At 38.9% G+C, this 16,686-nt stretch overlaps 1 protein-coding gene across 4 annotated transcripts in view; it reads right to left on the bottom strand.

The window, feature by feature from the left end:
* Positions 1 to 16,686, bottom strand: part of LOC116307541 (E3 ubiquitin-protein ligase HUWE1) — a 44,564-nt gene that overhangs the window by 13,822 nt on the left and 14,056 nt on the right. For 3 of the 4 annotated variants that reach the window (XM_031717817.2, XM_031717820.2, XM_031717819.2), the window contains exons 25-45: positions 16,014 to 16,268; positions 15,263 to 15,443; positions 14,496 to 14,961; positions 14,134 to 14,207; positions 13,766 to 13,923; positions 12,701 to 12,961; positions 12,062 to 12,184; positions 11,483 to 11,599; positions 10,896 to 11,135; positions 10,196 to 10,345; positions 8,383 to 8,513; positions 7,116 to 7,197; positions 6,517 to 6,632; positions 6,276 to 6,327; positions 5,628 to 5,808; positions 5,147 to 5,231; positions 3,686 to 4,491; positions 2,833 to 3,077; positions 1,132 to 1,702; positions 800 to 877; positions 293 to 493 (exon numbers count right to left, since the gene is read on the bottom strand). In XM_031717817.2, the coding sequence (XP_031573677.2) occupies positions 293 to 493; positions 800 to 877; positions 1,132 to 1,702; positions 2,833 to 3,077; positions 3,686 to 4,491; positions 5,147 to 5,231; positions 5,628 to 5,808; positions 6,276 to 6,327; positions 6,517 to 6,632; positions 7,116 to 7,197; positions 8,383 to 8,513; positions 10,196 to 10,345; positions 10,896 to 11,135; positions 11,483 to 11,599; positions 12,062 to 12,184; positions 12,701 to 12,961; positions 13,766 to 13,923; positions 14,134 to 14,207; positions 14,496 to 14,961; positions 15,263 to 15,443; positions 16,014 to 16,268 (4,573 nt within the window). The remainder of the gene's footprint in view (positions 1 to 292; positions 494 to 799; positions 878 to 1,131; positions 1,703 to 2,832; positions 3,078 to 3,685; positions 4,492 to 5,146; positions 5,232 to 5,627; positions 5,809 to 6,275; positions 6,328 to 6,516; positions 6,633 to 7,115; positions 7,198 to 8,382; positions 8,514 to 10,195; positions 10,346 to 10,895; positions 11,136 to 11,482; positions 11,600 to 12,061; positions 12,185 to 12,700; positions 12,962 to 13,765; positions 13,924 to 14,133; positions 14,208 to 14,495; positions 14,962 to 15,262; positions 15,444 to 16,013; positions 16,269 to 16,686) is intronic. The other variant, XM_031717818.2, reaches the window with a different exon arrangement.

Raw genomic sequence — 16,686 nt, 5'->3', positions numbered from 1 at the left:
GTGACGTCATTTCTTCGTCACTATTTCATGACACCTGGTTTTGTAGTGACGTCATTTCTTCGTCACTATTTCATGACACCTAGTTTTGTAGTGACGTCATTTCTTCGTCACTATTTCATGACAACTAGTTTTGTAGTGACGTCATTTCTACGTCCCTATTTCATGACCCCTAGTTTTGTAGTGACGTCATTTCTTCGTCACTATTTCATGACACCTAGTTTTGTAGTGACGTCATTTCTACGTCACTATTTCTTTCAGATCAGCTGTTTGCATTTATCAAAGTTGTTCCCACCTTGTGAATTTTGCCTTTCTGGCCCTCTTTGAAGCAGTTCATCCACGATATTTTGTATGTCCTGATGGTCTATGTCATCTTCAGCACTGGATGACGGGACGACAACAGCATGACCTGACACACCCATATCCCAAGCAGCTACACTTTCTTCGCCTTCTAGTTCACCACCCGAGGCCTGTGTATCCTCCGGTTCACTGAGTTCTGCAAAGAAATAAAGTTGACTCGATAAATAGACAGAACACGTGTCATTCCTTGGAGTATTTAAATAACATAAAAGTATCGCATATGCTCGTTGGAAATTTACAAAAAATACTCTATACCAACCCCTAAGAGACAGTAACCCTAAAAGATACCAAGATATGCCGGAATTCTAATATTCAAATTTAACACACTAAAAGATACAAAATGGCCGATTTTTACCCCTAAGAGATACGACGATATCCAATATTTACCCTGGAGTCACCCCCCTCCCGCTTGGGTTTTTATTGAGCAACAACAACTTCATACCTGGCGTTGCTTGTACATCGGCATCTTGGGTCTGAACCTGACTTGCTTGACTTTGTTCTGCGCTATCAGTTGTTGTACCTTGGAAATACATACATGAAAATCAATAAAAGCCGTATTTCTCACAGCAATCTGGCGCACTGTGATTTGTACAGAGGGTGCCTTAAATAACGTACTGTGACCGTGCTATTCCAAAGTCATGGGAAATCTAATCTATAATCTTCTTTTCCTAACACTCCTTATTCTTAACAAGGATAGCGATAAAATCCGCATCTCCGTGCGTCCATGTGATATCCTCTATATGATACCTGTACTCTTGTCTGATCATTATTTACCTTGATTTTCCTGAGTGGCTGCATCAGTAGCGCCTTCTTGAGTAGTACTCGCACCATCCCTGGTCCCTACTCCCGTAGACTGAGTACCTGCCTTAGGTTGAGCTGTGCTTGGTCCCCCCGTGGGTTGATTCACGATACTCGAGAGCTTTTCCAACGGCTTCAGCAGGGCATTCAAAGTAGTAACCAGGTAAGGACTTCCAAGATCGAGACTGTGGGTCACCCTGGCAAGGTCAGTAATCAAGCCTCGTTTGGTGAGTAGCTTCATGGTGTTGTTTGGGGGTTGAACTAAGGCCTGTTGAGGCTGGCGTGACCCGGAGTCGATCATAGTCTGGATAAGCCCAAATAGTGCCTGCAAACGGTGGTGTTTGCCAGGAGATTCTGGTAAAGCCAGGGCACGTTCTAAAGAGGCTTTCAGTTCTGTAACTAAGATATGTTGCGCTTCAGGAGCTTGACTACACGTTGCTATGACAGCAAGAAGCAAGCGGGCAAACGCTGGGGAGTCATTGCTTGTATTACTTTGATGGGAGATAAGAAGGTGGTCGAAAATATAAGCAAGTACTGGGCCTTCGTACTGAAAATAAAGAAAAATACAATGATGAGTATACTGGAAGTCAAAACCAATAGACCCCGTGCAGCACGTGGGAATGCAGCTCAATTTGGAGGACATAGGTTTCCCATTATCAGGAGATTGAAATTCTTTTATTTTGTCCACCAAATTGAGCTGCTTTGACGTCACATGCAAGGGGTTTATTTCCTAAATATAAACTTCAGTCATTACATCAAGTTTGAGAGTAGGATGAGTCAAAGCAGCTCAATTTGGAGGACATAGGTTTCCCATTCTCAGGAGATTGAAATTCTTTTATTTTGTCCTCCAAATTGAGCTGCTTTGACATCACATGCAAGGGGTTTATTTCCTAAATATAAACTTCAGTCATTACATCAAGTTTGAGAGTAGGATGTAAAAAAATAAAATTGGCTTATCTGATACCACAAAAAGATAATTCCCATGATGGGTCACACAAAGCTGGGTCATTTAAAGGGGTTACTTTGAAGCCTCCTTAAATCGAATACCAGTTATAGCGGTGTACTAGCAGACACTTTCATATTATCCTGGTGATATGCATTTACTATTATATCCACCCGCCTTATATACGAACGCCATGTTTTAGTTAGTAGTCACAGTAAGTGTGCTTCAACTGTAATGGTTACATTTGGATACCTTCAGAAAGCGAAAGCTAAATTTCATAATTCAATAACTTAAAATGCATCAATACAGCTACAGCATTGTAATAATGCTGCAAGACCGCAATACGTATTTCTAGCCAAAGAAAATCTAAATCCCCTTTTGTAGAGACGCTGGAAACAGAACTTTTGTAATAGTCCCTTTTCTCATTCCGTAAATACGGCTGTGTTTTAAGACTGAAGACTCATCTCCGCAGTCTTAGCCTCGCGTAAGAGTAAATCATTTGCAAATGTCAACTGTAATGTAAAGAATGTGCAGCTTGAACAATACCAATGTTTTAAACTCCCATGAACTTTTTATGGTATCTGTGGATAGCTGACTTATAAACGAGGCTAATCCTGTGCAAATGAATCTATGGTCTTCAAAAACAGCGTAATGCATTGAATGTGAAACTGGTGTATTGATTTTCTCACATCATTATTACCCACAACCAATGCAACAATGAGACTGATACTAACCTGTTTTTCCCCAGGAAGTGATGGTGGAGAGTAGGTATATTCCGTGATAAGTTGTGCCACACCTCCGTAAGTCTTGACAAGCTCTGCCAAGATCCTCAGAATAGCCGACTTGGTCAGCAAGGGCTTACTAGCTGCTTCTTTTTCTTTGTTTTCTTTGCTTTCTTTCTCTTTTGAGACATCTTTGGTCTTTTCTTTTGGTTTTTCAGCCTGAGAAGTTGATGGTTCTTGACCATCGGGTTGTGAGTCTGCGTGAACAAGGTTTTTGGTAAGCATTCATGAGCACGAAGATATGTAAGGAGCCAAAACAATGATATGTAAGGGTCAAAACGATGGTTAAAACAGTTACCAGATTGACTTAGTTACTCTGATTTGACTTTTAGTTTTAGAGATATCTGATGCCAGAATGCAGGAGTTTTCTTTCAAAGGTCGTGGATATTGGGTAACCCCACCCTTTACCCCATAGACCTTATCCTTAAATTGGAGAGTTCAATGAGAGGGATTTGCATACCTGCTGATAACGTAAAGGCGCTTTGCCTTACTAAGTATTACTCTTCACAGTAGACCGAAACAGTTGTGAAAACTTTTTATCACCTTCGTAGCGTCTGTTATGTTAACCGCAAGTGCATTTCAAATCGATCACGTGATGCCAATGTTGTACCACGTGGACACGTTTTCACATGACCGAAGTGCGGTTATTTTTTATCACATGTCCACGTGGTACAACATAGGCATTACAGGGTCGATTGGAAAAGCACTTGCACTCAACAAAACAATCGCTACGAAGGGGATTAAAAAATCACGACTGCCTCAGTCTATCTACTGGGAAGCAGAGTAGTATTTGTTGAAAAATTACCTATGTTGGCTTCCTCACTATCCACCACGGTATCTTCACTAGTTATCTGTCTTCCGTACGATGGGTGGCCAGGACTCAATGTCTCTTCCCTGTTATTGGTGCTAAACCTGTCAATCATGTCCCCAATTTGTCCCAGAGCTCTTCCAAACTCTCCAAGCATCTGACTGTCTGAACGTCGCACACATATCGATCCCATTCTTCCACCTGCCCTGGACGCAGCATCGGATGGAGCACACAGAGCGTTTAGAAGATCACGAACAACTTCCCGGACAGAATCACAGAGAAGTGGTGGTTTTTGCAGCTTGTAGCCTGGTGAGACTTTGACCAGTTGAGGGTGATTGGAAGGCAAGAAAACATCAGCTCCTTCAACTAAAACCCTTCTTAACTGAGGAGTTATTGTATATTGCATCGCCTTGAGAACAGCTTCTTTGAAAAGTTCAGGGTTCCTACTTGCAGCAGGGCCGAGCAAACGCAACACGTAGTTGATTTCTTTTGCTCCAACGGAGTTAAAACTGACCCCTGTGGCAGCATTGCTCACGCCGTTGACTGCAACCGAACGGATGACCTTTTCGATCGTGTGCTGTAGATTGGGCGAGTCTTCTAGGACATGGTGCAGGAGAAGAGTAGTGATTGAGGTGAATCCAGGGAAGGAAGACTTTTGTGTCAGGCTGATGATCGCCTTATGGCCTCCTTGATTTACAAACTGGACAGCATACTTGTGTTCTTGGGTGATTCGAAGGCAGAGTCTAAGGGCTGCATGGAGTGCATTATTATTGACAGGTATACTGATAAGTACAGCACAGCACCTGAACAAAACAGTAATAAGAAGACGATTTATTACAGTTTATATATCACGAGTAGAATTGGTCTCAGTCTTCCTTGATTAAAAGGGTTTTCTGTTTTTCCTCCCCCTTGTCAAAATCCGACACCCTAAAGGCCCGTTTACACAGGTGATTTTTTTCGGCAATTTGCAGCACAATTTCCACTGCGATTCTTGCGGCGATTCACGCTCTTGTAAACTACCGGCGATTCTGAGGATTTTGAGGCGATATGATAAATTCACGTCGCCGATGGATCGCCACTATTTTGAACAGGTTCGAATTTAGTGCGATTTTTCGACGATTTTTCTGCAAGAATCGCAGTGGAAATCGCCGAAAAAATCGCCTGTGTAAACGGGCCTTAAATCAGAATTGGATCTGTGAGTTGCCCTGACTTAGATCAGTCAGAGATTGTTCAGGGTTTGATCTGTAATTAAGTTAACCTTGCCCTGGCTTTGATCAGCCCAGAGGTTATTGGAGGGTTTGATCGAAAACATTTCAAAGTTTAGGTATCTGCAAAAATGCCCATGTTCAATTAAACCTGCCAACAGAAAAGAATGTTTGAGACAAGCAGTTTAACTAATGCTTAACATTAAACGTTGGAAAGTATTTAGGATTTGTCCCTGAATTCAGTCTTTCTTACCTGATTATTGCAGTTTTTTGCGATTCATTCAAGCGTTGGACTATTCGTTCATCTGCCACCTCTTTTTCACTTTCTTTGGATTTTCCTGTTTTCAATAAGATAAATCAGTATGGAACAACCCTCAAAGACTCCGCTTACTTTACATTAAATATATTGCTTTGTAAGGGACATTTAGGAGGATAAATCAGTATGGAACAACCCTCAAAGACTCCGCTTACTTTACAGTACGACATATTGCTCCGTAAGGGACATTTAGGAGGAGGGATGATAATAGAAAATTATCCTATTCTGTCTCCTATTTGCTTTAACATTAGTGTAATGTTTTTCCATTTCAGACCATGTGACATTCGCTAGAGAATAAGACGTGTCTTCTGATGCACAACTGTTAAGCAAAAAATGATATTCTAGGGAATGACATGTGGTCTAAAATGGGAAAACATTCACGTAAGTATCTATTTTGAAGTGATAATTCTCCAGTTACCTGGCTTTTCTTCAGCCTTCTTCGGAGTCTTCCCTAAAGATTTCTGTCGTTGAGTTGTTTCTCCGTTTCCTGTCGAAGATCCATTTGACGGCTGATTGGGTCTGTGGTTACAAGTGATAGCAGTTGACTCGTATGTGCTTCCCAGCATGATAGGTCGGCGACTACCAGTATCCTCATTGATCTAAAAAATGAAACAAAGAAATCATCATATTTAGTAAATATCCTAAGCACTCTCAAGAACATCTATAACTTGTCATTAAAAAAACTTATCGCTAATCCCCGCTGCAAAGTACAGAAGTGGCGCAGCTCGACAGGTCGAAATGAAAACATGTGAAGTCACCTCTGGCTGCCGCTATACAGTCCATGTATGACCCCGGAGAAAAGCTCTAACCTATTTGAATTGGTTAGGGTTTATTTGAGAAAACAAAAAGCGGGCAATTAGAGTGAGTTTTGTACGAGGTAAGATACAGCAAGTTCATAGTCAAACTATAACCACATGCTATCTTAACCCAACTGTAACTACAAGTCAATATACCATGCGTTTCCCACTCTATCATGTCAATATCCATCAAGCAGTATAATTTAGGATTTTCTTAACCTGGATCATACAATATTGATCATATATCGAGTTTGGCCGAATATACCAACCTGGAGCATTGTAGAAAAGTTTACATTGTAAGGCCTTCTTCCAGCCATAAACCTATGGATCAAAAAATACAACAGTTAAGAACATTAGGCAACAAAAAAATACTACTTTCATGACTTTTATCAAGATCAGCATGTAGCAATGAAAACAGTGATATATATTACGAAGGAACCCGCTTTTCCCGTTCACTGTTCAGTAATAAAGCACAGTTTTCGCCCAATCATCATGACGTACTAGTTTTACCTTATTCTGGTTTCTCCATTTCTATAGGCTGCATCAATGGCCTCATTATTAGTAGCACTGTAGGCATACCAGCGCCCACTACGGTCATCAAACCAGCGCCAAGTACGAGTAGTACACTATGAATAACATGATATGAACACTCAAGTGAGCAATAAACTGTAGTAGAACAGTAAAAGCAAACACTCAAAACAATATCAGACACCCAGCTGAAATGAACTCCATATCAAAACCATGGTTAAACAATCTTGCTAAAGAATTTGAGCAGACTTTTAGGATAACGCAAACTTTTTTACTAACCCTGGATAGCGCTATCCAGCGGATAAGTCTCCATCCAGTGGATAAGTCGATGCTGTTATCCAATAAATTTATTCACTCGATAAGATTTATCCGTCGGATAGCAGGCTTCGTACAACCGGGCTCAGAAAATCAAGAAAAATTGTGCTGTCCTAAAAGTCTGCCAGTCAAACTTAGAAGAGTTAGTGGTTTTTCTTTATTTTTTAAAATAAAGTCCTAACGGCAGAAGTTAATTTTAAAAAAGTTTATTTTTCCAAATATTAACTATTCCGAGGTTAAGAAAAAACTGGTTCAAGACTGGTTACCTTGTCATGAATTTTTTTCCTCTCTGATGAGAGAGCAGTCTTCTCATAAAGGTCCAATAACAGAAAAAGAGGACATAACCATCTATGAGTAAAATAGAATAGATAAGCTATTGACATAATAAAATACGCCTTGTGTAGCTCTTGCTCTTCTTTCCTGCTTAGCAACCTACGGCGTGCATCCAGAACTTGATATACGCATGGTATGCAATGACTATTCCTTAAATGTAATATACGCATGAGTAGTACGAGGTAGTGGAGTAGAAAAAATGGTCTACTTTCTTGAAAATAAATTATATCTCGTTGCCACAGCAAATTCTCTGAAACGCAATGGATAGAGATCGAAGAGATAACTAGCTAAAAACTAGCGTCAGCTGCGTCGATGTTTCTAATGAAACAGTACAAATGATAAAAAGGTAAATTATACACCGTGAAAAGATGAAAAAACTTACTGATGTTTTGGACGGTAGTCCGTCGTTGGAACGTCAGTAAGTTTTTTCATCTTTTTACGGTGTATAATTTACCTTTTTATCGTTACTGTTTGGTTATTGGAGTTGTAATAACTAGATCTGATTCCAGCCTCATTCCGTCCTAGTGTATCATCCAGTGTTTCAGATACAGAATTTTAATCACTGGCTGGATTTAAATAATACGAGTTCATGTGTGAAATTGCTAGTGAAAACCGCTTATCATAAGAGGAAGCAGATCTCTTGATTTGATATTTCTTTTTCCTCAATAACAAATTTCTACTTTTTTTCGTTAATCCTTTTTTTCATCTGCTTCTAGGCTGAAGAAATTCAATAAATCAAAAGAAGTAAATAAAAGAGGTCCCTTTAGATCAAAAAGTTCCTAAGTGAGAGGAAAAAAAGAATATTCTGATTTTTCTGATTCAAATAAACTTGCGACTCTGATTACGAATCTTTTCTGATTTTTACTTCGTCATAAGCTGAATAGAGCGTCTTCATTCATGTGACGAGGCAGCCATATTGGTGTACCAAAGAGTAGAAACTTTCTGCACAGTTTTTGAAAATAAGTTCAATATTCCCAGAAGATAGGACATGTATGGTTTTGGTACACCAAGATTGCCGCTGTGACATCACATGAAAACGCTCTATTCCCATGAAATTTTCAAAAAATTCTTCAAGGGCATGTGTCTAGAATTGTCATGGAAACACCTTGATTCACATCCACTAAAACCTACAAGTAGCATTAAGCATGCTATTGAGAAGCATTGTAAGTAAGGTTGTATAATGATGTCGGAAGAACTTACTTTGGGGTAGTTGGTTCAGGAACTGTTCTTCCTAGCTGTAACAGACTAGCTTGACACAAGTCTAGCAATTCCATTAATGAATTAACGATGCCATACTGATCCAGGAGGACTGCACAGGATACCTTCATTTCCTGAGGGTTATCAAGGATTATATGATTATTACATGACAATAAACATAATTTGATAAATCACAAAGATCAAGAAACTGCATGTAGATAATAAGTTATCCTCTATAGGAGAATGGATGCTCTCAGCCAATCAGAGGTCAGATGGCAAGTAAAAAGTGTAATCTTTACACAGAGTAATTTTCATCTAGGCCATTTCTAGATTGATTTAGAATTTAGACGTTGATTTTTGCAGAGAGACAAAAACTGGAGAACCAAGAGAAAAACCCTTGAAGCACAGGAGAGAACCAACAAGCAACTCTATGATTATCAGTAGGAAGTCGTAGATAAATTGGATCACTGTAAAAAGCTTTGTGAAACTGACGTTTCAGACGTTAGTCCTTCCTCGGATTATGATTATCTATGATCTATCATCATGCAGGAAGAAATCTGATCAGGCAGTCCATCGAAATAAACATGGCGACCGAAGTCAGAAAAAATTACTCTGAATCTTTGCTTCCATAGCTACGTTAGGGAATTGCAAACCATTTAAAATTCTACCTATTCTTATAACGAATACCTATGGTGAAATGCATTGTGGTTTCAATTATTTTATGACATTATCATGAAATGATAGCTCTCTGTTCGCTGATAAACAACCGAAACTAGGACCGCCTGATCAACTACGACAATCCTTTGCGCGTGTTCCCCAAGATCACCTGTTGAACTTTAGATGTCAAGATGTTTAGATTTAGATAAATGTTATACACCTTTTGCTGTTCATTAACCGCAAAGGAATATTCATTCAAGCGAAAAAGCATTATCATTAGCGCGAAGAGGCACACAATAACGCGAACGGAGTTTCAAGAGCGCGATGGAACATTCATTAAGGAATTTAGCATAACATTGGACAATCATGAATATGTTTGTGCAGGTTCATTAGCGTTTTCGAAGTTTCATTAGCGCCTTTGTGCAATCAATAGACAAAACCACACATTCAATAACGGTTTTTGGACATTCATTAGCGCAATACATTATTACTTTACTTTTTACACGGGAATTGTAGGATTTTAGCTTTCTTTACATTTTTTACAACCCATGAATATAATCGTTCTTTACAAAGAAAACATGGCGTTAGGTATTGAAGAAAGAAGTGTATTTATCCTTGAATTGCTTCTCTATTCATACATCTGGGAAGATAGGTTTGCATGTGGTTGTACCACTGCATGCATTTTTGTTGCGTGATAACATTTATGTTTCTTGTAGTCGCTCTAAGAAGCAATCTTTTTCTTAGCTCTCCGAGTGGAATGCCTTGCCTTCTAGCTTCTCCTCTGTCTCCCATTATATTCATGGGTTGTAAAAAATGTAAAGAAAGCTAAAATCCTACAATTCCCGTGTAAAAAGTAAAGTAATAATGTATTGCGCTAATGAATGTCCAAAAACCGTTATTGAATGTGTGGTTTTGTCTATTGATTGCACAAAGGCGCTAATGAAACTTCGAAAACGCTAATGAACCTGCACAAACATATTCATGATTGTCCAATGTTATGCTAAATTCCTTAATGAATGTTCCATCGCGCTCTTGAAACTCCGTTCGCGTTATTGTGTGCCTCTTCGCGCTAATGATAATGCTTTTTCGCTTGAATGAATATTCCTTTGCGGTTAATGAACAGCAAAAGGTGTAATAATTGCACCTGTCTATACTATACCTCAAACATCAAGCAGGATAAATGTAGTAGAGAAGAAAGTCTTGCAGCTTCTGTCATGGTGCACATCTGAGGAACAAATTCTTCTAAATTCTTGTCCTTGTTGCTTTCTGGACTGCAGTTCTTAATTACAGCAACTGTATCTTTCCCCACCTAGAGTAAATACATGCACAGCCATTGAAGTTCATATGAATATTGATGCTGTAATTGTGCAGTAAGGGTAAGAGCAGCAAAGCCAGTGGTTTAAAGGGGAAGGGAAGAGAGAGAAGAAAAAGAAACTGAATAGATGGATGGATGGATGAATAAATAAATGGATGGATAAGTGGATGGGTGGGTGGGTGGATAGATGGATGGATGGAAGGAAGGAAGGATGGATAGATGGATGGATAAGGGGGTGGGTGGGTGGCCGGATAGATGGATGGACGGATGGATGCAAGGATGGATGGATGAGTGTATGGGTGGGTAGGTGTAAAGGTGGATGGATGGAGGGATGTATGGAAGGATGGAAGAAATAACTTATGGATGAATGACAAATGAGCCCTAATAAAAAAAAAACTTGCTAACATGAGGTTAATAGAAAGAAAATCAGACCTTCTTTTCATTGAATTTGTGGCATTTCTTTTGTATTTCAATGTTAGCCTCATATCCAAGATAATATTTAGTAGGTTCCATTATCTGTACTATTGTGGCTTTTATTTTTTACCTGATCCATAACCTCAGCCAGGACCTTGTCTCTCCATTCAGATCCATTTCGCTTGGCAACGGCAGCCAAAAGCTTACAAGCCTTGTACACAGTATCTGGAAGTTCTTCTAGGAGTTGTCGGCAACTGGGGAAGATTTTCTGAGTAAAGTTGTCTAACAGAACATTTGAAAGGGGTGCTTCATCTTTGCACGCAGTTTCTGATTCCTCTGTTTTCTTGGTGGCAGAGGAACTTGAAGCAGGCTAAAGTAAAATATGCAGAACAGATCATAAGTTACACCTTTTCACATTAATTAAAACTACTGGTGAAGAAATAGCAGATGCACACACAGTTATGAAACATATGGGGATTGGCAGAACATGAGGTGAGAAGTGTTAAGAGAAGCAGGATGGATACAAAAGTTTTTTTAGTTCAAATTAAAATAACTGTTATTTGGGATATGAATGGTAAATGGCAAACACAAAAATTTTCTTTAATAAATATATAACCTTTATTACCAGATATCATAAATTTTGGGATTTTTCTGAAAAAGAGAAATACACAAAACATGTCGCAGGAACGTGTCTAAGGACATCATCAATAGTATTACCTGGTCAACAGCCATTGGGGAGACATCTTGACCAAGAGACAATGCTATTGCTCTCATCATTTGATCCTCCTCTGACATGTCATAGTCAAGACCAAAGTCATGTACCTGGCTAATATCCTGGCAACAAATCACAACAAATCAACAAATTTCCCAATACAGTCAACTCTTGTTACAGCGGATACACTCAGGACTATCACTTGGTGTCCATAATAGAGAGTGTCCACTATAGCGATAGTTAAAAGTAATACAGTGTATCTGGGTGTTCGCAAGCAAGAAGTGATTGATCGTGCTTGAAACAGCTTTACTCATGCTAATAACAATGGCACCAAAAATGAATATTATGCATCAAATGTCCGAAATATCTTTCTGGGATAATTATTACAAACAAAGCTCATAATAACATGACAAAAAAAAAAAAAAAAAAAAAAAAAAAAAAAAAAAAGGCAAAGAGCAGGACCACAAGAAAAATAAACAATGTACAAAAAAAATCTACTCTACAGAGGCTTTTCATCTCTATTTTTTCCAAGATTTGTTTTAGCAGGAGTGGGTGTTTATCACTATTGTCATGTTGTAACTTACCCCTATTGGGTCAACAGGCATTGGGTATGGGTGGTTAAGGATAAACTCTGTGGCCTGTTCAAGACTGTTGGTGCTCATTAATGCATGCCTTGCTTGTGCTCTGGTAAAACCCATGTCGACTAACTATTAATGTGATAAAAGGAAATGTCATGACGTCAGTAGGACAAAAACAATTCCATAAACAAATGGTAGTACAGGAATAAGAGCTGAAACTGACAGAGGAGCAATAACTGTAAGGATGTCAAATTAAAAGAAGGGTCTAACAGAAGAGTCAAGGGCAAAATAGGAAATAGGGACACCAACAAAACGTAACAACTAAACAAACCTGAACAAGGGACAAGGGGGTAAGGGGGTAAAGGGGGGGTAGAACAAAGTAAAAGTGCAGGATCAACTTTAGGGAGTAAAGGCCGGTTTAGACAGTCAATTTATGCCTACAACTATAGTATACAACACGCTCACACCATCCTACAACTTGAGTCGTAGCGTGTAAATCAAGCCTACAACTCGCCTACGACAGACGTGAGCGTATTGTGTACGATAGTTGTAGGTGAAAATCGAACCGTCTAAACCGAAATTTAGATATAGAAGTGAAGGACAGTAGAAAGAGAGACACCATCAATATGTAACAGCTTAACAAACCTGCTGGACATTTTGGTCATCCACTTCAGGTTGTGGGGGTGTTGTAGCTCTTCCACCAAGTACAGATGATGCACTAGAGGGTTCTACACTTGTAGCACCACCTTTACTTGTGGCTGATTTATCTGTCCCATACTTTTCATTGATGATACTTTCACCTTGAACTACATGGCAAAGGATGGCCAGCATTGTCTCTGCTATGTGAGATCCATGGACCTTGAAGGGCTTATGACCCCACAGGTGACCTACTGCACTGAATGCCCTCTGTGAAAAGTAAATGTTCAAACATGGATGCTATATCTTGAAGAAATAGAAAATAAGCGGGCATGCTGTGAAGTTATAAAGCACGTAAGGATCGGCAGAACACGAGAGAAATATTAGGAGAAGCACGACACGTAGCAGAGTGCTTTTTGACACTTCTCGAGTGTTCTGCCAATCCCCAAGTGCTTCATAACTCCACACCGCACAGCAAACAATTTCTTTTTTCTTTTATAAAATGCAAAGGGCGCCTGCATGCTGTGTGCTCTCATAAAGCACACGGTCCCAACCAATCAGAATGCGAGATTTCTAACAGTTATCTTATAAACCACAATAAATGCATAGAGGAAGGGAATTTTTAAAGATTTTTAAGCAAATCTCTTTTTTAAAAAGTATATCGTAATCCAACTGCACTGCAAGTGTCTCAAATTCAAATTCTTTTAGAATAGACTGGAATTTAGCATGCGAAAGTTCCAACCAGGACTCTAACATCTTTACACTAAAGATGGTCTGACAGTGGACTGAAATGTCCCTACAACGTCTTTTAAAAAATAAGCCAGCGTCAACTAGTCTAATTGGAATTTAGCATGTTAAACTTTGTTATGCAAGAGGGAGAGGTAGAAAACCAGAGAAACCAGGAAAGAAAACTTCAAGTCAAGGGAGAGAATTAAAAAAATATTACTTGTGATGCCAAGTCCAGGAATTGAACCTGAAACCCCAGAGGTGAGGGGAGAGTGAACTCACCTCTTGGGTCTTAACTCTCATCTTAATTCCTTCAGTTGCATGTACACATAACTATTAAAATGTTACCTTGTGTGTCTTGATAAGGAACTGAATGGGCTTGAATGGCACAAAACCTTCAGCATTTGACGAAGCGGGTAGACTGTGTGGTGATTCAAGGATGGCCTTAGTATTGACTAGTTTTTCAACAAAAACTAACCAGGCATCAATCATTTCTTCTGTGCCATCTAGCAAAGAAAAACATCAAAAGTAAATGTAAATGGATGTGCACAGTCAGATCAAAATATAAAGAGAGATCTCCATCAATTGTAATAACAAAATACTTTAAATGAAAATTATTTATTTATTATTTATTTGAGATATTGCCTGCAGGCTACACCCATCTCACAAACAACCCTTTTACGAAATTATTAATGAAATGTTTATACATGTAGTACCTGGCATGTCTGGGTGATCTGCTGCGGCATCAAGTGGTATTTTACCTCCTTGACTCAAAACCCAATTAAATTTCCTACAAAGATAAATTTAAATTGATAGTTTATTTTTCAAAAATCAAAGTTTCAGCATGTATATAGTAGGTCAATTGCATTATAGTGTCATTTACTACCACTACCAAAATCCCTTGCGTACACTTTCTTTTGCACCAATTGTCTTACTATTCTCATGAGGAAATACAAATTTGATTAAGAAAGAAAATTCATGAAGCATTTTGGAAGTAGTAGTAAATTGAGGCTTCATGCAAACGGCCTATTGGCATTTAATGTAACAAAAACTTCATCAATGAAAGACTCATTCTTACTCAAATAAACTGTTTAGAGCTCCTGACATCATGAACTGCTGTAGCATCAGATGGTATGGGAACTTCTTATCATCAAAGAGAAGCCTCGATGCAAAGTTGATTGTATTGACATAGAAATGAAGCCTCAACCCAGGCGATGACTTATCAGCAGCTGCTCCTTTCCATGATAGTGTATTCTTCAGCACCTTGCAGAGCTGAGACGTGACTACTTTAGCACTCAGTGATGGCGCACTTGGGGTGCTGATACCGTGAGGGGGTCGGCGTTGCTTTTGAGTAGTCCCTACACTTAATTTCAGAAGAGAGCTAAAGAATTCCGACAAGGACTTGTTGACACTGGAAGTCACTTGTAGAAGCTGTTTTACGATTCTTCTTTGAGATGGCATTAGAGGTGACTTCTGTTCAATGTCACCTTTACTTGTCTTTTCTGATGGTTCTTTGTCCTTGGCGCTCTCAGAAGATAAGTTTCCTGAGTAAAGGTAGACATATTGATAAATAAATTAAAAATAATTTCTCCACTGGAACCCATCCACTTTTTCTCTTTAGCTTGAGACTATCATTTTCTTGAATGCCGAGCATAAAATTCTTTGCTTGAGTTGTATCCATATTCATGTGTCTTGATAGAGACGTGAATAATTGTCCAAGATGTTCAAAAAAGGTCTCTATCATTGCAAGCTCACTGTTTGTCTCATGTCAATCCAATGGCAAGGCTACCTTGAGACTATTAAATGAACTTGGAAGTTTGAAAACACTAAGTATTTCAATCTTACCTGTACTTGTTTCTTCTGTTGATTCTTTGCCTTCGTTCATCAGATCAACCTCCTCCTTTTCAACTGTCTCTAGTACTGTGGTCTCCCATAGCAGTGACATATATAGCTCTCCCAACTGACTTAACAGAGACTGACCCAGTTCTGAACCCCACTGATTTATACACATGGTACGGATATCCATCTGGGAAAAGCACAGGAAAACAAAGTAAATCATCATGAATGTCTACTGATTTGAATTAAGATGCTTAATTCACACATAAGGAACACCATAATCCAATCAGAATTCGAGTCTTGAATCAGTTATTATTTGAATGCCAAAAAATAATAATTTCCATATTCAACAGGGTTTGTGCTGAGGTACAAATTCAAGGACTATTCAAGGAGTATACAAGGACCCAAAAATGAATTTTCAAGGAGTATGTTCAGCTAACTGTGCCAAGGTTTTACACGGTGGTTGCACATGGCCGACTTTCAGATTTTCCGATCTTTCCGACTAGATCTATTTCAGAACCATGCAAGTAATGATCAAAACAAAACTTCAAGGAGTTTTCAAGGAGTTTGGCTAAAATCGTAAAATTCAAGAGCTTTTCAAGTGCCCTTGAAATGTGAATTAAATTCAAGGATTTTTCAAGGAGTACAATGAACTTTGATTCAAATAATGAAACCATTGATGGGACCTAGGGGGTTAGCCTGAGCCATTTTGACTGTAAACATGCATACTGTAAAAAATAAACAAAATAACCGTCTTCACCTTTCTCACCTGTCCAGAGCGACACACATAGAGGAACATGGTGATACACGCATGGACAGCAGTGATGGCATGCAGTAGTGGTGTTTGCTGGGGAGAGTGCATGGCCTTGTCTGGCTTGGCTGCTGATACCACCTCATGGCAGATTGACAGGTCTGTATTCTCTGATGGGTTGTAGATATTTGACTTGAGTTTGTCCAGTGACTGTTTTAGCAGCAATAAGCCTTGCTTCAAGACTTGAGGTTCATGGGCAAGCATCTGTAAAAATGAGGTATCAATGATAACTGGTCAATCTATGGCAAACATACCTTAAAAGGCAACCTATTTAAGGCATCATCTCAAAAGAATATCAAAAGCATGCCAACACCTTACTGACACGATTTTGGAGTCAAATACTTAGCTGTTAACCAAAATATACAAGATGCTATAATCGAGATCTCACATTTTCAGCTTCAATCTTATATCAATTTTATCATTGTGATCTGAAGAACAAGCCAAAATTTTCATCTAATCATGGCTAGTTGTCTAGGTTGGATAGTTAAAGGATTGCAAATAAAATTTGGGACTTTTGTATGAGCCACTTCAACCCTGTTGAGCTACATCACTGCTGTACTTTGTTGCAATGATTAGGGATTCGTGACAAAGGTTTTCTTTTTATATTTATATTTCTTCTTAT

This window comes from Actinia tenebrosa, unplaced genomic scaffold, assembly GCF_029948245.1.
Source record: "Actinia tenebrosa isolate PJP-AT-01 unplaced genomic scaffold, QUT_ActTen_1.0 PGA_scaffold3__52_contigs__length_22856419, whole genome shotgun sequence".
Classification (NCBI taxonomy): Eukaryota; Metazoa; Cnidaria; class Anthozoa; order Actiniaria; family Actiniidae; genus Actinia; species Actinia tenebrosa.
Note: the sequence above shows the minus strand (reverse complement) of the source record. Positions and strands in the feature narration are given on the sequence as shown.